The 22,841-nt window shown below is 42.2% G+C and overlaps 3 protein-coding genes across 3 annotated transcripts in view; 1 reads left to right on the forward strand and 2 right to left on the reverse strand.

Annotated features, from left to right (window-relative positions):
• Positions 1-5,824, reverse strand: part of camkmt (calmodulin-lysine N-methyltransferase) — a 96,335-nt gene extending 90,511 nt beyond the window's left edge. The window contains exons 1-4 of the mRNA XM_070916452.1: positions 5,736-5,824; positions 5,407-5,605; positions 3,988-4,166; positions 3,319-3,383 (exon numbers count right to left, since the gene is read on the reverse strand). Coding sequence (XP_070772553.1) covers positions 3,319-3,383; positions 3,988-4,166; positions 5,407-5,574 — 412 coding nt within the window. The 5' untranslated portion in view covers positions 5,575-5,605; positions 5,736-5,824. The remainder of the gene's footprint in view (positions 1-3,318; positions 3,384-3,987; positions 4,167-5,406; positions 5,606-5,735) is intronic.
• A 335-nt stretch (positions 5,825-6,159) lies between these two features.
• On the forward strand, positions 6,160-12,977 carry prepl (prolyl endopeptidase like). Its single transcript, XM_070916598.1, has 15 exons — positions 6,160-6,291; positions 6,968-7,096; positions 7,389-7,455; positions 7,699-7,879; positions 7,991-8,079; positions 8,197-8,323; positions 8,401-8,617; positions 8,820-9,011; positions 9,252-9,464; positions 9,760-9,935; positions 10,104-10,320; positions 10,575-10,724; positions 11,452-11,578; positions 12,682-12,770; positions 12,900-12,977. The coding sequence occupies exons 1-15, from the start codon at positions 6,160-6,162 to the stop codon at positions 12,975-12,977; spliced, it is 2,184 nt and encodes a 727-aa protein (XP_070772699.1).
• Positions 12,978-13,089: 112 nt separating this feature from the next.
• slc3a1 (solute carrier family 3 member 1) lies at positions 13,090-19,861 on the reverse strand. Its single transcript, XM_070916246.1, has 10 exons — positions 19,438-19,861; positions 18,835-19,014; positions 18,581-18,726; positions 18,274-18,399; positions 17,799-17,918; positions 15,954-16,078; positions 15,319-15,520; positions 14,208-14,390; positions 13,745-13,870; positions 13,090-13,634 (listed from the first exon to the last, which is right to left on the reverse strand). The coding sequence occupies exons 1-10, from the start codon at positions 19,859-19,861 to the stop codon at positions 13,203-13,205; spliced, it is 2,064 nt and encodes a 687-aa protein (XP_070772347.1). The 3' UTR covers positions 13,090-13,202.
• Positions 19,862-22,841: the final 2,980 nt, after the last annotated feature.

The raw sequence follows: 22,841 nt of genomic DNA on the forward strand, positions 1-22,841 counted from the left end.
AAGTATCCCCACAGCCCAAAAAGCCCTCTTACCAAAAGCCTTGCAATGTCAACAAGCTCTACCTAAACCCTCTCAAACACACACACACATGCACACACCTCCTCTGATGCATTCTTAGTCACCCAACCCCAAGGGCCTTCATTGTGTCCTAAAATCCTGATCCCTAGCAGGAAACAAGGACCCCTAAAACCCCAAACAACGCCGGTACAAAGCTCTCTTACAATTACAAGCCCCCACTGTCAGCTAAAGAACCAGGAAGGTCGGAAGTTCAGAGTTCAAATAGTTCAAAGTGATCAAGACCAGTCTGAAATAGGCCCAATCATTCATTGACAATATATAACGAGTTTCAAATGTAACTGCCACGACTTCTGGATGACCACCAGAGGGGGCTTTGTACTTGGAAAGCTCATCAAGTGCAAACGCAGGTGAGTATCCATATCACCTGCCACCATGTGTCCTCTATAAAACACCGCGTACCCCCAGGAAGAGGACCCAAAATATTCTTCAGAAACAAATAGATAATTGAAAGTCATATTTTCACCTCCTGCACCAGCAATGAAACATTCTGTAGCCAACTGGGTTTACGAAACCTCATATCCAACCTGTTTAGACTATAATTTGAGTATAATTTGGACTCTGTTCCTCAGAAAAGTCATTAAAGCCAAATTTGGTTTTGTCAATTTTACTATTATTTATTTCTGCCCAATTAAGTATTTTGTGTTACAGTACAGAGTGATTTACACAATAAGAAATGTGTGTAAGTAAATTATACCGTTATTCTCCATTAAACTTCAACCCATATACAGTGGGGTCCAAAAGTCTGAGACCACATTGAAAATCTCAAAAATGATATACTCAAAGCGGTATGTTGTTGACTCCACTCCTCTCAGTGACGTCATCTCTACGATACACTCTTTATTTCCTAAAACATCTTCATTAAGACTCCTTGCCTGCTCCTCTGGTCTTGAAATGAAACCATTGACTCCAGCTTATCGTCACCTTAAGAAACAACATATTGTTCACATACGTGCACAGTGGTGGGACAAACACAATAGCTGGGAGAGAGGCTCATGCTGAGAGGGGGTAGCAATTTTAAGCTGAGTCCACACATTTTGGAGGCAGTGGGCTAATCCAGCCAGGCTTTTTAGCCTGCTATTCAGGAGGACAAGGACCCCTAGGATTTGGGCTTGTCCACACCTCAGGGGTGGGGGATTATCAAGATAGCAGGAACGGTGGAGAGGGTGTGATGGTGGGCGAAGTGAATATGTGTTTATTAGCAAGACTGTGTAGATTATTTCAAGCATAAGTGCGTGGCTGTATATCTTTGTGAGGAAAACACATAAGTAGGTATGTGTGTGTATGTTTGTGTATTTAGAGGAGTTCCTCTCTGACTCCCACCCCCAAAAATATACCCCAGAGCTCTGACAGGGTCACCTCTGGGCCTTTCAGAGCCTCCTCTCAACCAATCCTAATTGATCTCACGCATTACTAGTCCCAAACATGGGATGGAGAACAGGAGGGAGATGGCTGGCTCATTGTCTGAGGAACGAGGTCCCCTTGCTAGTGGCTCTCCACTCCTTACACACACACACACACACACACACCTATCCACACACGCACACACTCCACCTCTGGCATGCCCACCCACAATCTCCCCTTCTCCCCCTTTTCTCCTCTCCCCTCCTCTACGCTCCTCTATGCTCTCATCTCCGGCTGTGCTAATCCACTGGCCAAGTCAGGAACTCAGTTACCCATCTGGCCAAGCACGACTCCAGCTGGGAGGAGAGAGGACGAAAGAGGAGAAATGGTAAGAGAGGGCAGATTGAGAAAGAGGGATGAGGGGGTATACAGTCAGTATACTACTTTTAATATACTAAAGGAGGAAGAGAAAGAAGAACCGAGAGAATGAGGTATCTGCAAGTCACAAAGAACACAGTGAAGGCTGCTGGAGTGCCAAAAGGCAAAAACATGATGACGTCTTTCTTTTTCTCTCTCTCCAATTAAAAAACTATTGATCCTATTGTCTACTTGTAGAGAAAAGGGATTATCCATTCTTGCAAGTTGGAATGAGAGCTACCACTGAGCTCTGTCATGACTTATATAGTCTGATCCCAGTGTGCAATGAAGTAGCCATGACCTTCACCTCTGACCCTGACTCCTGTGGAGCCATCTGGCTGGTTAACACTAACCCATGACCTTTGTCATAACCCATCACATGCCTGTGAAGATGGATCTGCACAGAAACATAATGACTCCAAAGGGGTCACATCTAAGTATGTTATCAGTGGGCAGGTCTGTGAGGCTGAACCCAAATTTATATTATCCCTACCTTTATATGTTGTTGTTGGTTCTAATGATCCTTGTCTTGATTTTGCAATATTTAATACTGCTAAGGTGTAGTAACAGAAGTTGGACAATACATTTGTATTGTATACATGTCACTTATTAACCACAATATACTGGTATTGCAAGAAATACACATGCAATGACAAAAACTTTGAATGCTATAAAGTACTTATAACAGAATATAATTGTCCATAATCTCATTGAGAATCCAATTGAAAATTTGCTGGACTGTTTCAAGAATGACAGATTGTGTGCGTCACTGGCATCGCTGTTTCCACTCATCATCATCCATCCGTCATGTATTCCTAGTTGAAATACCTCTATGACTGGATTTACATTGCGAAAAGACATAAGCAATAACTGAACATAACAGAGTAAAACTGAATTAAACTCCACCAGAAGTAAACTCAGTCAAGCTAAATGCCTCACAAAAAGTTCACAGAATGAAGGTGAAATCAAGGCTCTTGTGTTTCAGGTGATGCTATTCCACTCCATATCATAGAGCATGTGCAAATCCCTGTTTGAGTCATGCTCTCTCCTTTCTCCCAAACCACTCATCACTGTCGACTGAGGCAATAAGAAGACTGCAGCCCACTTTCCCTCTAAAGGACATTTGAAGGTAGTTGGGAGGAATGAGTAGATGATAAACCGCTGCAGAAGCCACACAAGAGACATACTCCCATTCAGAAGAGATGGAATCAAACCGCCTGCATCAAACCATCAATCAAACACTAACAGCACACAGCATGAGGCTAACCCAGAGTTGTAGAGTGTGTGTGTGTGTGTGTGTGTGTGTGTGTGTGTGTGTGTGTGTGTGTGTGTGTGTGTACGTGTGTGTGTATGGGTGTCAGGATGGGATAAAAGCCGGGGAGTAGTGCAGGTAACACAAAGTCTGTGAACATAATCACATGTACACACAAACATATTACAAATACAATATCCTTCAAGTAGTAAGATAAAATATGTACTTACAGACATTACCAGTGTTGTCGAAACTGTTGAGCACTTCATTAACTCTAAGAGGCCCCAGGTTATCCCTGAGAGACACAAAAATATAGAGGATTATACAGCAGTCCGGGAGAATACTATATTGTGCTTTTATCTTACAGTGAAAAAAGACAAAGAATCTTAATTACTAGTTTAAACTTATGGCCAAAGGAAAAGTATCAAAAAGTGAGCACAGATTTGATGTGTCATGTATTTACAAATCACAAAAGCTGACATTACTGACTTGTGATGAGAGTGTTTGGCTGAATCAAATTTGTAAAACATTGGTTACATTTGAATCATCTGTAATTTATAGTAGGCCTACTTGCACACTTTTGTGATAACTGTCTCTGAAAAACATTTTAGACATCAGAGTTACATATAACCATTAATTCAACAGCATTTTAATCACTATATTTCAGCCTGCTTTACAGGACATGCCTTAATAACAAACACAGATTCTCCTGTCTTTTTCCCTTGATAAAATCAGCATGACACTGTAGAAACCTGGAACTTGTTCAATACTGACTTTTACCCAATAGCCTGGTGTGCTGTAGTACTATGAAATGGCCCCTAGTGTGGTGGTGATCACTGCGTTTTATCTGTGCCTGCATGAAACTAGAGCCTTATGTGCGTCCATTCAAGGTTGTGTACCTGAGTAAGGCACTGTACTCAGGAAAGTAGACACTTCTGTACTCCACCCACTGGTCATCTGAGGTATCACTAGGATCTTGTGTCACAAGCCTTTTCCTGCTGAAAAGGTCAAACGTGGCAAACCTGCGAACAGACACCTGTTTGACCTCTGGACTGTCCACCTGCTTCTGACACAACGCCTGTGAGAGTCGGAATGGAAATAAAGGGGAGTTAATGAATTTCAATTTCCACAAAAGAGCACATCCTGTAACTCGGAAATCTCCTCATGAGCTGTAAAGTCTCAACCTTTGGAGAATGAAGTGAATCAGTCATGTTTTCTTGTTTTGGCAGTGTGAGGTTTCACTTCAACATACAAGGGGTCCTTTGGGAAGACTAGAATATTGAACTGCAGCAGAAAATATTTCGAATATTTTGAATGGACATGTTTTAGTCTTCACTCGATGCAAAAGAAAAAGTCAAAGTCCAAGTCCATGTTTTCTTGTGTTGAATTTTACCAAATATTGAATATACTTTAAGTCTGTGTGGTTGTAAACAGACTAAGAATTGCCCTGTATAGTTAAACATAATGTACAAAATTAATTTGATTAATTTGATTTTATCCTTAACTGTTAAAAACAGAGTTTGTTACATCATTTAAGTTTTATCTATTTCTCTATTTATCTATTCTGGTGGAGTTCATACACATAGAGGTCATTACTGCGCCTAGAGGAAGAAGTGCAGAATGCATGATGGCCCTGTTGCAGGGAGCTTTTCTTGTCAGCCAAGTCTAAGGTCTGCGTAATGCCCATCTATGGGAAAAAGTAAAAGCCCTACTTTTACAGCTACTGCTCTTGTGTGTAAAAGGTTCTTGCACTGTACATGTATAGCCCATCAGGTTCTGTGGCCAGAGGAGAGAGACAGATTCCAACTAGCGACAAAGTTTCTATGAGGCTGGAATTAATATGTTGTTATGAAATGACTTGGTAGTATTACAGAAGGTAAAAAGTCAAGTCCTACTGCATGTCAAAGCAGATGGGAGTACTAATGAACCAAGATTGCTACCATACTGTAACAGGTATATTACATGGTAGATTACACTGCTAGATTATCAAACCATAATGACGTCTAGATAATTCAAACATGGAGAAAAGTCTTCAAAATATTGCCCCCCTCCGTATTTCATACAGTTTGAGCAAAGTTTAGTAAACAATAGCTTTGTTGCCAAAATTTGAGAGGAAAGATGACTGGCTGCGTGGACATGTTCCCATCATCCTTATTACTCCACAGTTATGAGGGACAACGATTCTAACGGAAATTCAAAATCAAAAAATTCAAAATGTCCAACAACACCTTTCATGTTGAACATTCAACACATATTGAAAATATGTTCTCGAGAAAAACCATAAGAGGTTTGTGCTTTCGTTTGCAGGCTAACAATACCTGTCTCAGTAGGGTCCACCGGGCTCTTGCGACATCAGTAGTACCACAGGTCCCAACCCGGGAGGTGTGGGAATTAGCTGCGCAGGTGTCTTCATTAATATTTTTCCTCAAAGGCGAAGCCGGCTCGGTAGTTCCTGCAGTAACGTTACCGGTGGAGTCCCTCTCCATTTTATCTTCGAAGTTGTGGGCGAAAATAAATCTGTAAACAAATGTACTGGCTATATGGCTGTCACAGTTATCGGTAGCAATGTGAGAATACAAAAATAAGGCTTTTTCTGTAAACTATACGAACGCAGAAATGATCGCAGATATGCCTTGCCAGTAATCACCTGTTACACCCACAATGGATGCATGCTACTTCCGTACACTTTTGGTATTCGAGGCATAGCAATAGATTGTCGAAACAATCATGCTCGATTTTCAGTTACAAACTGGCAGCTGCCCGTGTCTGAATATGATTACTTTAGTCTGGTATTGCCCGCTACGTCATCCACAGCGGGCTTTGTTTAGGGAATCATGCACGTGCATTGAATTTGCTTGCTGCTGTCAACGGCTAACCAACGGCAGAATGGTTGAGTGTGCTAAATAATTAAACAATAAATATTCCAGGTAGAAATACAGTGTTTATATGTCAAATGAAACGTATAGGCGTTTACTGCCGTGATGACCGACCGTACCTGGCAGTGGCAGTTAGCTAAAAGCCACATAACAGCTAACTCATCTTCTGTTAATTTAGCTGGTTAAATCTTCCTGATGGCCGTTTTAGCGTCTCTGCTGTGTTCATCTGCTCGTCTTATTACACCATCTCGCTTACGATTTTGGGAGCTCGCCGTTTGCAAACGGATGTCATGGCTCTCCTTTCCCATCAAACGTTGTTTCACGTCGGTAAGGGTGTCCAGTTAATGTTAATGATGCTCTTTTTACTCACCTTAGGCTTGGTTTAAGATTACTCTCTGTTAGGTAATCCCGTCAAGTTATTCATTATTCAAAACGGTGTCTTTTCATCAGGCTGACAAAACTAGTCTTGTACGGAGCCACTGATAAGGGCATTGGGCTGAAACTGAGCCCCTTTGGAAGTGGCTCACTGCACTGACACGGAAATAAGCTACAGGGAATGGACACAAACACCTGCACAGTATCGTTTTCATGTGTGTGTCCACTATAAAGAGTACAGGCAACATCACAATAATTATTACCAAACGGCAAATTGTCTGTCACCAGGTCTACTGAATTGAAAGTTTGCCATGGCACCACTGTACCAAATCACCACTTTGCCAGTCCTTACAACCCAAAAAAGACACATAACTTAATGTCGCCATGGAAGAATTTAGGACACCTGCAATCATTGTGGTGAATTTAGAGGTGGGAAAAAGCCACTGTTCAGTAGTCTAGTTGTCTAACAATAACATGTTAAACATAAGAACGTTTATACCGTTTACTTCCATATTCAACTACATTAGCATACACTTTGAAATGAGCCACAGGAATTTTATTAGAACAGCGATGGCCCTTTCAATTTGAGCTTGTGGTTGCAGTCTTTAAAAAAGTTTTTTTATTTCAGGACACTTCAAACTCATCAGTTGATCCTCTCAGCTCTGGACTTGAGAGGTACAAGGACTTGCAGAAGTATTTCAACAGGAGAGTGAAGGCAACATACCGCAGGTTCTCCAACATACCTGATCACTCAGTGGTAAGGCCTTCTGCTTTGGATTTGAACCATTTCATTATTACTTTGAATGTTACCTCAGTGGGACAGGTGGATAAAACATTTAAATTACCAAAAGTTGTATATATGACCCATCTCCCAGTGTTAAGGACACCAGCTTTCACCCTTCTGGTGTCAGAAACACAGGATGTGACTTTCTGTGTGGAATGAGTAGGATTTTGAAGACTCAAACTGGGTTTTACACTCATCCAGCAGCTGCTAACTTACGGCATTTGTGAAATTCCAGATTCCAATTCACTGTTATTTGTCTTGACAGGTCTGTGGACATCACCATGTGTATTTCATTGAAGGTGGTGGCATCTACAGAATGGACAATAGACAGAGTAAGCAGATGTGATGATATTGCACTCAAGACTAGAGTTCATCCATAGACATTTAATTGAAAAGTATGTTGAAGGGGACTGGAGGCACACCAAGAAGGAGATTACAGAAGTTAAATGGCAGTACCTTTTTGTTATGTAACACTATTCCCACATTTGAATCTGTAACTTTTCATGCAATCTATTATTAGGAATAGTGGCATTCCGACTTTTGTGAATGACACAGGCTTCTCTCCCCGTTTGTAGGTGTGCCAGAGCCAGAGCAGGTGCTAAATCTAGGACAAGTCTCTGAGCAGGAGGAGAAGACCGGATTTGATAATGAAGAGAGGAAGCAGAGGTTTCCGTGGACTGTCCAGAGAATACGCCTGTCCCCACAGGAAAAGCACCTTGCTGTCACACTAAAAACAAATCACAGAGAAGAGCTGAGGTGAAAAGAATGCAGCAGAATTAAACATACAACATACATACTTTAATTGTCAAATTGAAACTGTTACAGTTACTAAATGAATAAATGGATGACTGTCCTTTGACAATCCAGGTGTGTGGTTGTGAGGCTTGGAAAGAAAAATTCCCTTCCTCTAGATCCCCCACATGTCATATTCACACTGGACAAAGTCTTCAGCTTTGGTACGTTTTAAATAGTTTGCACTTGTAAAAAATGTATTTCAGTAACAATAGAGATAATGCTGCGCTGGCTAAAACAAAAGGATATTTTTGGGTCTGTCTGTGTCTGAATGGGTGAAGAGTGGGCCACAGACGAGGTTCTGTTTTACACGACTCTGGAGGGTCTACGCTGCAGCAGAGTGTTTCGTCTGGACCTGACCTCCAGTGGAAGCAGGATAACCTCTGTGTATGAGGAAACACATCCAGAGTAAGTGTAAGTAATGTGACATCTAAGCTGTCTCTGCTCCCATGCCATCTCTAATTGAAACACTGACCTCTCCTCAGTGTGTTTGTGGAGGTTGCCCTTTCCAGAGACCGACAGATCCTGAGCATCAACTGCAACAGCAGGACCAGTTCAGAGGTGCTGCTAATTGATATAACAACATCCCATTTAGAGCCTTTCCTGGTTCAGCCAGGCCAGCTGGATCTCCTGTACCATGTGGAGCACTGGAGAAGCTGGCTGATTATACTGGCTAGTACAGGGCCTGGACAGGAATATCAGGTAGAGTTTGTACACTACATTTGTAAACACACACTATGCATACATTTAACAGAAATACAATGCGGAAACAGTGTTCACAGTTATAATTGCACCTTAAATCACAAACGTAACAACTGGGAAAATATTTCAATTGTGTTTCAATTTTGAAATATATTTTATATTTTCTCAAGCGAAGAGATTTATCCTTCTGTATGCTCACTAGGTGGTGCAGGCCCCTCTCTCAGAGCCATCCATGATCTCCTGGGTGCCTCTGTTTGCCCCTGGCACTGGCACTGCAGTCAAAGACATGGATGTGGTCGGAGACCACTGCGTGTTGGTTGCAAGAACACCAGTCGGTGAACTCGTCCTGATTGTGGTCCCGTTGACCCATCCCAAGGAAGCATACACTGTACAGGTCAGTGTGACCTGGCTGACCTGTTTCCTATTAGTCATGTAGCTTTTTCTGTTAATTTGCTTTATATTTTTAAATTTATTGTCCCAGAGGTAGATTTGTTTTCACAGCCAGTACATATTCCACACAACAACATACAGACATGCACAATGCATGAAATATACACTTGGTTACATCTTCACGTATACATATCTTGCTTTTAAGTATTAATCTCTTATACCCTTATATTTCTACGCTCCCAAGCTCCCCTCCTGGGCCTGTGCCATCACAACCAAGAAACCAGGCATGGCAGACCAACGCAGTGTGTTAGAGTTCTTGATTTCATCTCCAGTCCACTCCCCGGTGTCCTACTGTCTATACCCTAAGGAGGGGATACTTTTATCAGCCACCGAAGATGGGCCCTCCCCAGAGAACCAGGGCAATTATACCACCACACGCTTGGAGGCCTGCAACCAAGTGAGAATACTTGACATATAAGACGCATGCACACACACTGAAACAGTATCAGCAGGGAGGGAAGCATTTTGTATTAAGACTCAAGTGTCCACTGAAGCTCTTTTGGCAACTAGCCACCAGAGACAGACGACCTCAGTAGTACACACTCTGTTATGCATCTCTATATACACCAAACACATAGAGGGGCAAGTGATGGCATTTGCAAAACAAATTTCTAAGACTTATTTCAAGATAATTTAACTTAGTAACGTTTACCCCACAGTCTTCAGACCAGTCTCTCTGCCTCTCTCTGTAGGATGGTACCTTGGTGCCAGTGACACTGTTTCATACAGTACCTGTGGAGGGTTTGAGAAAGACACCACTGCTGGTCCATGTCTACGGAGCTTATGGCAGAGACCTCAACATGGAGTTCTGCTCAGAGAAAAGGTTGCTGCTGGAGCAGGGCTGGGCTCTGGCCTACTGCCATATCAGGTAACGCACCACCATGCTTTATGTAAGTAATACCTGTGCTTACATTGATTATGTGTTGATGCTGTGCAGCAGGAAATTGCTGGAAAATGTCTGTGAGGGCTACTTAAATCTGAAATTCAAACTTGTGTGTTGAAGTGAATCTATGTTCTTTACCTTTACACCTCCTAGAGGTGGAGGAGAGCGGGGTCTGTCCTGGCAAAGACAAGCTCGTGTGGAGGGGAAGCAGAGAGGAGTGGAGGACCTCCAAGCCTGTCTCCATCACCTTTTCTCTTTAGGAGTCTCCTCTCCTTCACTCACTGCGCTTACAGCCTGCAGTGCTGGGGCTGTGCCAGTGGGGGCGCTGTGCAACAGACACCCACACATGATGCGGGCTGTCACACTGCAGGTCAGATGTTAAATCATTGGAGATTTGTGTGTTTGTGTGCTTGCGTCTTGGAGTTTGTAGCTTTTAGTGTAATTCTATGTCTAAAGAACAAGAATATTAGGAACTTTGTGTCTTCCTTGCAGGCACTTTAACAAAGTAGGCATTTGCCAATATGTACGGGTCATTACACTACTATTACTCATTACACCAAAGTGCCTCACCATAAGAGATGACTTAATACACAGATCCAAAGCCATCTCTTTTCCTGTGTTCAGGCTCCTTTCCTGGATGTGTTAGGAACTATGGAGGATCCCAGTCTGCCTCTAACTTTGGAGGATAGAGAAGAATGGGGGGACCCAGTGGGCAACCCAAAACACAGACTCACCATCTCCTCCTACTGTCCCCTTCACAACATTACTCCCCAGGTATGGCGAGGAAGACTGGCTGCAGTTTTTTGTGCATTCACTTTGAAAAGTGTTTTTCTTCATTCACTTGGCTGCATTATTTAAATCTTTCCATTTTCATTGAATGGAGGATGCATTTTGGCATGTGATTTTTATTATTATAAGATTACCATGTAGTTTTACTCTAAGTTTGCCCTGTAATGTAAATTGGCCTGTTCTGTAGGTAACAGACAGTTAATTCAGACTATGCTGAAAACCCATTTTAAATTCCCATGGCCCACATTTTGGTCGAGAGCCAGTGCTAGCACTATGGCTCTATTAGTGGTTTTCAGGCTCTCTCTGAAAACAAGTAAGTTGACATCTGTCCATCACAGGACCAGAAGCTCTGCTTGTTTAGTCCCATTTCCCACTGATAGCTATATTGAAACATGTACAGAAAGCCTTAGAAAAGTTGATTTAGGGGACACAGAGGACCATAATGAAAACTACTGTAGGTTCACCACTCATCCTGAGTGCGCATGCGCCACCCGTGCATGCAGCCTGTTGCAGTCGCTCCTGTTTGTTTTCTTATTTTTTCTTACTTTTCTCCTTTTATCTTAACTTTGTATTTTTTTAACAGTATAATTTCCCCCCAGGGATCAATAAAGTATTTCTGATTCTGACCATGTGTGTGTGTGTGTGTGTGTGTGTGTGTGTGTGTGTGTGTGTGTGTGTTGTGTGTTGTGTGTTGTGTGTGTGTGTGTGGTAGTGCTACCCATCGATGCTCCTGACAGCCTATAGCGGTGATACCAGGGTTCCTCTGGCAGGTGTCCTCAAATACACTGAGCAGTTGAAGAATGCCATTCACACACACTTCGCCATGAAGCCAGAGTCAGGTAGGTGCACACATACACTCTCACACATGCTATCACAACATCTTAATTACTTGTTGATCTGCTTGCTATTGTATAAATGTGCGTGTTTGTGTACATCTTTATGTGTGTGCATTCCAGCTTGGATTTTCCACTGTTCGACATTCTTTTGGGTGTAATTTCTGCAGCATCAGAGGTTTTATTAGTTCAGGGTCAGCTCCCAGTAGTAGTGTCAGTGTGCATGCCTGGAGAGGCAGCAGTAACAGACGAATGGCTGTCTGTCTGGGGAAACTACTAACAGCATTTGAAGTTCATGACCAAAGTATAGCATAGGTCACCTTGTAGTATAGTGTGTGTGTGCGTGTGCGTGTGCGTGTGCGTGCGTGTGCGTGTGCGTGCCTGTGTGTGTGTGTGTGTCTGTGTGTGTGTGTGTCAGCTAATTGCTCTCATTTCCCCCTAGACAGGCTCTTTCTCCCTCTCACTTATAATCTGCCTTCACCACATTGGTGGTACTCCTCTTTACACCCCTTTCTCTCTAGCACTGCCTCCACTCTTCTCATTTCAAATGCACACATTATCTCTCTCTTTCACCCTCTCTCACTTTTCTGTTGTTCATACACACATACACCAGGCAGCTTAAGTGTATGTGTGTATATGTCTCCCTAATCTGTCTCTCTCTGTTCTCCGGAGTCTTTGATAAAGTGCTGATGGCATAGACACATGCAGGCGGGTGGGCAGGCCCATTAGCATGGTAAAGAGATAGTGTATCAGAGCAAGAGATTAGACGCCACAGACTGGGAGCTGTCAAGGTCAAGACCGCACTTGTGAAACAGCCCGTACCACAGAGACAGGGAGGGGGGATAATATGGAGGGGTTTGAGAAGGGGGAGGGCAATATCAGATGGGAGCACGGATGAATGAAAGGAGAGTAAAGACAGAGTCAGGAGAGAGAGAGAGAGAGAGAGAGAGACAAGATTTGGGGCAACTGGACAGAGAGAGAAGGGGAGCAGAGAAAGTGGACATACAATAAGATAAAAGAAATGTCTGACAGGAAGTTTTAAACATTAGAGATCTTCTCCCCCGTTCTGCCTTTGACCTCTGTCTCCTACGTCTTCCTCTTTCTTTTAGAATGTGAACCAGCACCAAACATAGTTCTGAATATCCAACCTGGAGCAAATCACCTTGGACCAGAAGACTTTGAGCTGATGCTGGAGGAGGTAATGCACTCTCATGCAAGACTACAAGGGCCTGAAAGGGATTGTAAATTTAGCCCAATCCTTCCCTCACATTTTCTTACTGAGTGGATGGGTACAGACTGAGAAATGTGTCCTTTGTGTTTTCTCCAGGAAGCCCTCAATTTAGCATTCCTATACACAGAATTGGGCCTGGACCCTCCTCGGCCTCCACGCAAGAGGAAGAGATAGCATCAAACGTCAATGACCCAAACATCTACTATTATAGCCATGACTAGGATGACACAATGGTACCAAAATCTTTAACAATACCAGGGGAAGAGAAGACAACATCAACTGTGAATGTATCTGCAATGGCTTTATTATATGACAAATCTCTTACAGAGGAGACATCAAAGAAGAATTTTAATGATTTGATGTGTACTGTGACACTGTAATAACGGAGTACCATTCATATTAGCATGTATAAAGTATGTCTATGGCACTCAGATAACAGGCCTTCTCAGAGACGTAGCACTTTCCGGGGTGGTTGGGATTAAACCGAGTGTTGGTGGAGTACTGAATCACCAAACCCTCGCCTGCTTCTGTCAGAATGCGAGACTTTTGCACCACGTTGCCATTATTTTCTTGGTTTGTGCTCATCAGCACCTTCAGCTGGTCTGGTAACTCTGGAATAGAGGAGAGATCGGTAATGACAGCTTCTTCACCAAAGTTAAGCACTATGAGGAAAGCTCGGTCAAGCCCGTCCAGCTCTCTGAGGTAAGAGAAGACACTGGCATCAGCGTGGACGTAGCAGAACCACCCACGGTGAAGGGGGAGCTCTGACTGACGCAGGGTGTTCAGGAAACGGTACTGAGCCAGAACAGAACCTTCATCTTTCTTCTGAACCTAGAAGAGAAAGAGTGGCAAGAGGATACATGATCTAAAATAAGATAAACTGGAGCAAGCTCTGGTCAGATGTTTCTGCAGAGTTGAACAGTACTAAAGGAGTTCTGTACCTCCACATTGACGCTTCTGTAGTCAGGATGTACAGGCAACCAGGTGATGTTGGTTTTGTTGTTAAATCCTGCAGTCATGTCACCACTCCACTGCATTGGAGACCGCTGAGGGTCTCGACTGGCACTCTGCAGTGAAAGGACAGGAATCATTTTGGCACTTCAGCTTCTTCTGACAATCAACAGTTTGGCAATGAATGTATGTGGCCACACTTTAATGAACGTACTCTCAGTTGCAAGTTTTGTAGGTACTCCAAGATAAAACTAATGCAGTCTAAAATAACTCCTACCTTTATGAAGGTTAAATTGTTAACTTTTTGTTGAAATTGTTATACAGAAAAGTTATTTGTTGTCTAAACACATTTTGTCTTTTTTTGTAATGTCATCAAATAAACTGGTAATTTTTTAGAGAGAGACTTTAAAGTGAGTATTTAAATGTTGTTTCCAGTGTATGCATGGTACTGACTGCATTGTATTTTCCAGCAGGGTCCTGTATCTGACTGTCTGTGACATTAATGTTCTCCATGCCAATCTCCTCGCCATAGTAGGTGATGGGCGTGCCTGGAAGGGTCAGCAACAGCATGTTGATGACACGACTATAGGTCTGACCAGCACTGGAGGCAATTCGAGGCTTGTCGTGGTTCCCAACCTGATAACAGTGGAGGCAAAGAGAAATACAAGTGAAGGTGGAGAGGTGAGTGAGATAAGTTGGGAGGGAAGAAGGCAGGATGAAATGGATGGGGTGGGAGTCATGGAAGAGAAAGCTGAAGTTAGAAAGTGAGGGATATAGGATAGAAGGATAGATGGATAAAGATAAAGTGGGCTTAGACTGTCAGAGGAGTAAATGACACTGAAGCAATCATGGAGCAGTATACAATATCTTCCTTTTCAGCCTTTGTGCTGGTGGGCTCTGACAGGGGCAGGTCAGTGTAGTTCATACTGGAAACACTTCACTGTGACCAAAGAAATCATAATCCATTGGTAGCTGATTCCAGAAGGAAACTGAAGCACTCATCTTTTTTTTTCTTCTGGCATTTTGCCTTTATTGGATAGTGACAACTGAAGAGAGACATGCAGCAAAGGAATCAAACCTCTACCAGGTGAGCTAGTGGGGCGCCCCCACATCTCTGTTTTCTTAGCTATGCTGGAGATGCACATTCCATCATCATGTTATTCCATGGACCTACTTGATAGCAGTTCAAGAAAAAATGTGTGCTCCAATTACCTTCTGGTCTCAAATACCTTTATTACAGAGGAGTATTGTGGTATTCATATACATTACCGTTTGTGTTTTTGTGAGACTACCGCCATCTTTTAATATTTAGCTTGATGAGAAATGTACACCCTGTGTAATAAATGATAATAGATATAGCATCCTGTGGATGTAAAAACATGGAAGAGAAACACCCAGCAGTCCATAGTTATGAATGATAAAAGACACTTGTGGTTTTTACCATTATGATGGAGAACAAAGATCAAGCATAATTGGCAGAAATGTCTTCGTAAGGCAGATTACTTTTTTAATCTTTTTAAAGGAGCCAAGAAACTAGTATGTAAATGTGACTGTGGTGACTCACCACCCAGTTGGGCCATTGCCCCCTGGGCATGTTGGCCATCCACAGATGGACCAGATGTTGAACCCACAAGCCGCTGGTGTTCTGAGGCAGGTCCAGCAGGTAAAAATTAAAGGGGAAGTCACTTTCTTTGACCAGTGGGGTGCCGTAGTACATCATGGTCTTGTCCACCTCGTGGTAATCATATGACTCCGTCACCATGAACCTGGAGTGGAGCGAGAATTTACGATGTGTATGATAACATGCAAACTGATCCTCAGCCATACACTGTCAGCATTCAAGACTCAGCATGTGAGTTCTAAACTTGTGAACTCTGCTGAACTCTTTCACACGAGCCATACTCTGTGAGCTTATTGACCTTCAACAAAAGGATTTATTAATCCCACACAAATAGAAAGAGGAATGTTTTTAGTCTGGGCTTTATCTTAATATTGCACTATTGCAACGATATTGCATTTATCTTGGATCTTAATTATGTCTTGATACTATATGTCAAGTTAACTTTATTATCAACATATTCATAGACGTTGGACAGGGCTACACAAATATCATCATATGTAGTAGCAAAGTAAGTAGGTAAGAGCACTACCAGTCCTAATTTGTACAATAGCATTATCGTATTGTTATAGCTCCCATACCTGTATCTGCCAGGCTCACGGCTGTAGATGTCCATCTCAGCCCTCCAGTCCCTCAGCAGGTCATGCAAGCCCAGCTGACTGGTGGTGTAGTCATGGTGGAGGTCCCACTCTGAAGTTATAGACTCCTGGAGTGGTATGAATATAAAGAAATATGAGGTAATGTAGCTATCATTGGATTTCTGGCCTAGTTGATTAGCAGCTGAAGTGTTTTGCATTTGGTTAAGGTCAGGTATTACTGGTCATAGTTAAGCTTCCACTGTGAGATCATCAACTATAGTGGATAAAGAGAGCTCAACAGTATTTTCCTCTGCCCACTGGGAGTTAGGAGAGCTTGGGTGTAAATGTCTTCCTTTGTCAGGCAAAAGCACAGGGTCCAGTCACAGGCCAGGTAGTTGGAAAATAAGTAGAAACCAGATACAGAGGGTAAAAGCCGAGTGATGACAGACTCTTGAGTCAGTCCATTGTGTGTAAGGAATGTTCAAAAATGTTCAAAAATGTTTTGTGCTAATTTTATTGGTACATTATTGGTCGTAAAGACATAGACCCAGAAAGGACCAGGCCATGAATCTACTCACAGACTTAATTACTGAGGCAGCAGCAGTAACCACAGAGCTGACATGCTGCCACATGAGCAAACCATCCAGCCAACAGCCAGTAAAGCACCACTAAAGCAATAATAATGACACAGACAATTGCTCAGTTATGATTGGCTGAATCTTCCTCAAGGTTGTCGTAAAATTCTCAACATCCCAATAAACAAACACAGCTGTGACTCTTTATTGCAGTGATGTGGTTGTCCTTTTTGTAAATGCATGTAAATCTCTGTGTAGTGCCTAACAGTGACTCTTGCACAGCTTGACGTGGGTTATTGCTGAAAAATAAGTAGTCAGTCAATTTGGGTGGAGTGCTGCAGCAGCGAGTTCACTTCTCAGTCAACAGTAAGTAGATAAGTCAGTCTCAGCACTATAGAATTATTCTGCAGTGGTCAGTAAATCACAATGACTTGCTAATCCACCAAAATATGCCTCTTTTCTACTAATCTTTCCTCTGTGAGAAACAACTTCACTCGCCATGAAACAAAAACTCTTTCTTGGTGAGCTTTACTCTGCATGAATCATGAATCATTCGGATTCCAAGAACAGTATTTTCTCCAAAAGGGTACCAGATGAACCCAACATTTACAGAGATAAATGATGAAAGATACATCATGTACAGTGTGAACTCTCCCACTCAGCTGTTGATTATGTTTATTCTACCAGCCACGCTGGAAAGTACTGCTTCAGTTCAGCCCACAACGCTGCTATTATCCCTCAGATTGTTAAAATCTGGACTCTGACATGTCACACATTATATAATTCAACAAAATAAAATCAAAATATAATTATATAACTGAATGTTACAGCAGAGATTGTTAACTAAACTGAACTTTGATCTCCTGAGCTCAGAGATAAAAGAGCTGCCAGGTGACAAGAGCACAATGGAGCAGTAGCAAAAGTTATTGAATCCTAGAAATACCTTACTGACTGAACACACCTTCTGGATATTGTTTGTTACTTATTATTATCGAAAACTGTACAGGATTCAACAATTCTTTAGCAGCACCCTCAGATCTCAGTCACTGTAATTAAATGTGATTGGAGCTGAAGCCTTACATGAAGTTAAATGTGTTTGGTAGCCGAGTGTAACACTTGCTTTGCCATTCGATATAGATCCATTTTGACTGGCAGATCAGATCAGTCAATGTCAGGATAAACAGCTGCTCGAGCTGCCTGCCACAACCAGTGTCCATTAAGAGATGAACAATGGTACCACGTGAGGTCAGATGTTATGAGGTGCAATACTCACTGGTGGTTTGTTTGGGTCCACCTGTGGTTCATCCCTCAAGTGTGCAGCCTCCAGGATGTGCTTCACTGCATCCATCCGGAGGCCATCCACTCCCTTCTCCAGCCAGAAATGAATAATATTCTAAAAAAAAAAGTATAAGACCAAACTCTTTAGTGCTAAAGTGTCGTTTCGTTGTTGTGAAATTGTTGTATTATCATAGGCACAGTCTGTCATCCCTTCTGTTGTACTTTGTGTAGCAGCAGTTAAAAACACACACAAGGGCTAACTGGCTTAAGTTAATATGTAATCGGTTGGTCGTAACACATTATTGCTACAGATTACAAAGGATTGTGGATAACTAAGCAATCGTGGGACAGTGGAGAAGACAAAACAAATGAGGACAACTCCGAGAAAGATTTTAGTATGAGATACTGAGTCAACACTTTTAGGAATGAAAGCATGTGAGAATGAGCACTGTGTGGTCATGTCATCTTACAATAATCTCTTTGCGGACATGTGGGTTCCTGAAGTTCAGGTCTGGTTGCTCCTTCAGGAACTGGTGCAGGTAGCATTGTCCTCTAATTTCATCATAGGTCCATGACGAGTTTCCAAACACACTCACCTGAGAGAAAGAAGGAGAGAGACAGAGGATTAAGAAGTGTAGCCTAGTGTAGAACTGCCCATCTGATGACTGTATTGTATACTACAAATCATCCAGTGCAATGCATCAGTGAAGGTTCAGTGAAAATGCTCCCAAAGACCAAAACAGACACCAAGTTGTGAAGACCAGTACAAGTACCAACCCAATTATTAGGCCTCGGTGCGGTTGCATTGCAGTTGGTCCAGACGTAGTAATCCTTGTAGTGAGGATCTCTAGTCCGGCTCAGGTTGAACCAGCGGTGTCGGTCACTGGTGTGATTGGGAATGAAATCCATGATCAGCTTCAAACCTGGTGGAAACAGAGAGAGTCAAAGACATGCACCCTGCCATGAGCCAACCCTGCTACCCCCAAAACAAGACATGTGACTATCACTTCTTCCACCATGAAAGTACACACCTCTGTTGTGCATTTCAGCCAGGAGCTCTTCAAAGTCGTGCATGGTTCCAAAGAGCGGGTCGATGGCCCGGAAATCTTCCACATCGTAGCCGAAGTCCCTCATGGGAGAGCGGTAGAAAGGACTGATCCAAACTGACTTGATGTTCAGGTACTGGAAGTGATCCAGCTGCTCCTGAATTCCTGCCAGACCAGAGACACCATAATGATGAAGGCTAGATAATGTAGTACTTGGTCCCAAACGAGTCAGAAGACAAAGAAGAGCAAAATTTGCAAACCTGCAAAATTTGCAAATTTGCATATGGTGCTATAAATCATATTGGTAAAAAAAAAAAAAAACAATGTGGAAAGGGATCTGGAAGTAAAAATGTCATGTACCATCATACTATACGGTAACACTATTCCACTCTCCAAACGGTTTTAAATGCATATTTAAATGCATTTTCTAATGTCCTTTAATGTATTTACAATATTTTTTGACCAGTCGCTCATTTAAAATATTGGAACCCATATTTCTAAAAGAAACCCTTTATAAAGGGGTTACAAGTTGTAAAAAGTCTTAATGACCTCTATCAGAACCTACAGGAGGGTCAGGGGGCATCTTACCTTTGAGGTCTCCGACCCCATCTCCGTCTGAGTCTCTGAAGGACCGGGGGTAAATCTGGTACACCGGGGAGGCCTGCCACCAGCTCAGACACCGCGGCGACAGCGCGATCACCGTGATGGTGACCGCCACCAGCGCCAGGGTGCAAGCCACCATCAGCCAGAACAGGATCTCTCGGGGCACTCGGTACCGGGCCTGAGAGGAGTACAGCAGCAACACCTCCTTCGGCATCCCGGCGTACGGTTTGAGCTGCGTGTACTCCTCCGCCGCGTCCGGGTCCGGCCTCACCGTGACGGAGTCTCGCTTCTCCCCCGGGACGGGGTTGATGGTGTCCGCCGCGGGCCCACCGCCTTCTACATCCTGATAGCCCGGGTTTCTGGTGCACTCCCCCAGCTCCACACCACCGCTCTCTATTTTGAAACTCATCCGATTTCAATTTCGAAAGGGGAAAACCTGAAAACACACCGGGCTCCTCTTCTTCCTCTTCTTCTTCTTCAGTAAGACCGAGTGACTCAAAGAGTAATTTAACTGCTCTTAGAGGGTCAGAGTACACACACTCTCTCTCTCTCTCTCTCTCTCTCTCTCTCTCACACACTCTCACACACACTCACACACTCACACACACACACACACACACAGCAGTGCCACCTGAGGAATGTGGGAAACTGGAGAGTTGGATGGGAATGGTTAGAGATTAGCATTCCTGGTGCAGTGTTCATGCCCTTTACTTAGGCTACTTCGATAAAAGCAGCACTATACCACAGTGTGAAACTGCTCTTGTATAAGTACTTCATTCAAAACGTTACATGAGGAAGAGTACGTCCAGTTTTATCACTAAAATGTATCAAAAGTAAAAGTACTCATTATACAGAATGGACCCTTTTATAGTAAAATGGATTATTATCACAGATGCATTGATGTGCAAGCTGCGTTTTAATATTGTGGCTGGTTAACATGCAGCCGATTTAACTGAAGTATATATATATATATATATATATATATATATATATATATATATATATATATATATATATATATATATATATATATATATATATATATATAGGCTACTACTGGGGTATTTTTTTCAATGGCGATGTATCATATTTTTCAAGCTCATTGAATGTTTTCTATGAAAAATCTTAATCAACAAAGTAACTGGCAACTATAGCGGTCAAGTTAAATAAGAATAATTAAAAACAGGCTATGAAGTACAACATTTCCTACACTCAAGGACAAGTACCACACTGAAGTACAGTACATTAGTAAACGTTACTTTCCACCACTAGCTGGGTCATTTACTGAATATCTGCTCCGCACTGCAACAATGTTTGGATCCAGGATGTAGAAAAAGACATTTCAAGGAATATTACATCTATGTAGTGTTATCTGCAATAAAACACTAGAGAATAGAGATAGTAATACATATAGTGTGATAGTGTTTTGAATAAACTTAAAATAACTACAGCAATGATGCAGGCACCTCCTGGGCCAGTCACTGAATTGTTGCAATAAAGTTATGTTAAAACTTTAGAGGACACCAGGCTGTGTCCAAACATCTTACTGCCTCAATCACTTAATAATAATATATTTTAAGAAATGTATTCAAAAACACAAGTCTCATTTTGCAGACTTTTTCTTGTGTGCTGTGGCACAGAGAAAGAACAATGTCCACCACAGATAGTACAAACTTTGTTTCTGGTGTTGTGTTGTACTGAACAGTGAATGCTTACAAAAAGACACAAGCTGACATTTCAAGTTGACACTGGAAAAAAAAAAAAAGCATAGCAGTTTAAATTAAACTTAAATCCATCTTTTATTGACGTTTATGTTCACTGTATGGTCTGTAACATCACAATATAGCATACTGGGAAATTAGTACAGGAAGAAGGGATGGTGAATACCCTGGGTGTTTCATAAACCTCCCCGTCCTTTAATCTTCTCAAAAGGTCAAAAGGTGAAGGTGAGTGGGCCATTAATTACTCTCAAATGCAAATCAGCTTATAATTATCTCATTCTGTCTTCAAACTACAGTATTTTTATAAGAGCTACAAAACACGGGAATAAATAAAAAATATGTGTATAAAGAGTGACCAGATACGACAGGAGGTGGCCAAGAGTACAAGGGTTCATCTCCGTCCTAAAAAACCCACATGAGGAATGTCACGTGTCTAGCTGTTTTGCCATTTTGTAGCTGTTTCGAAATTCTCGCCTGCCTTCTGGCACAACTACCCAGCCAGAGTAACTGTCAGGTTCAGGAGACAATATACTTTAAATCAAAGCAACAAGTCAGGGTCAAATTATTCAGGCATCACCAAACCTCCAAAGTCTCCTTCGAGAGAGTGAGACGTCTTCCCAGGTGAGTGTTGCGATTATATTCCACAACCGGAACAATGATCAAGTACTTTTTTTTTTTCTTCAAAACAAAGGGAGTCAAGAGAGCTTGTTTTGTCATGAAATGACTGATGAGGAGAGGATGTTATGCTGCAGTGCTGCTTGTACTCAGTCCATGCAGTGGAAACAGTGTGAATAATGAAAAATGACATTCAAAAAAAGTAAAAGTTTCTCCCTCCTTCCCTCCCTTAGTTCCTCTCCTAGCCCAGTGTCTGATATAGCTTAAACATAAACCTAAACTGAGGACTCTGTTCAGTGTGGTAAAACCTCATGCAATGTTAGTAAATATGAGTAATGAAATATAATGTAGGAGTCCACAATGGGAATGATTTCATTTCAGGAACAAATCAGTTCCAGTGGAAAACATGAACTATTTTGGGGTTGACCAACTGAACTGCGGTCTTAAAACAACAAGTAGCCATTCAAAGTTATTGAAAGACAAATAACATCCTGCTATGTGTTCCACTTTTCTGTTGTTCTTTTATCATCACCTTTCCTCTCCAGCATTGTGTTGCACCACACTGAACATGCCACGCATTGTCCCCATCCGCCCAGTACATCTCCCACTCACACACAAAATACACTCCTCCCTCAATCACAAAACATGCACAACTATAAAGATCCCACCCCTCCCACTCCCTCCACCACAAACAAAGAAAAATCAATCATCCCATTAAAACAACGCAACTGCAAAAGAACTACACATTCAAGTACCTATTTGTCATATGGCACCAAGAGCAAGTGTACCACAAGAACATTAATCAGCCAGCAAACTGGTCGGCCTATTCTCTTTCAATACTGCCACTTCAGAAAGCACAATGAATTTGCCATTGAATGATTGGAGAAAAAAAAGTGTATATTACAGTTCTGTATATACTTATAGACTATTTTAAATGGATCTACAGAAAAGAATGCACATGAAAAGTATGTGTATTCAGTTTGTCTATGAGCACATTTGTTTCAAAAAGACAATTGTTTCAAAAAGACGAGGCTTTTTCTGACAAATATTTGT

The sequence above is a fragment of the Enoplosus armatus genome, chromosome 12 (assembly GCF_043641665.1).
Source record: "Enoplosus armatus isolate fEnoArm2 chromosome 12, fEnoArm2.hap1, whole genome shotgun sequence".
Classification (NCBI taxonomy): domain Eukaryota; kingdom Metazoa; phylum Chordata; class Actinopteri; order Centrarchiformes; family Enoplosidae; genus Enoplosus; species Enoplosus armatus.

Bases quoted from the DNA above. Each gene is read 5' to 3' on its own strand.
- slc3a1 (XM_070916246.1), bottom strand. From the start codon at position 19,861: ATGAGTTTCAAAATAGAGAGCGGTGGTGTGGAGCTGGGGGAGTGCACC. The intron at 18,400-18,580 runs GTTGGTACTTGT...TCTTTCTCTCAG, and splicing joins CACCGAGGCCTAATAATTGG to GTGAGTGTGTTTGGAAACTC. The intron at 13,635-13,744 runs GTACAGAACTCC...TTTCTCTTCTAG, and splicing joins ACAGAAGCGTCAATGTGGAG to GTTCAGAAGAAAGATGAAGG.
- prepl (XM_070916598.1), top strand. From the start codon at position 6,160: ATGGCCGTTTTAGCGTCTCTGCTGTGTTCATCTGCTCGTCTTATTACA. The intron at 8,080-8,196 runs GTACGTTTTAAA...GAATGGGTGAAG, and splicing joins GGACAAAGTCTTCAGCTTTG to AGTGGGCCACAGACGAGGTT. The intron at 12,771-12,899 runs GTAATGCACTCT...TGTTTTCTCCAG, and splicing joins TTGAGCTGATGCTGGAGGAG to GAAGCCCTCAATTTAGCATT.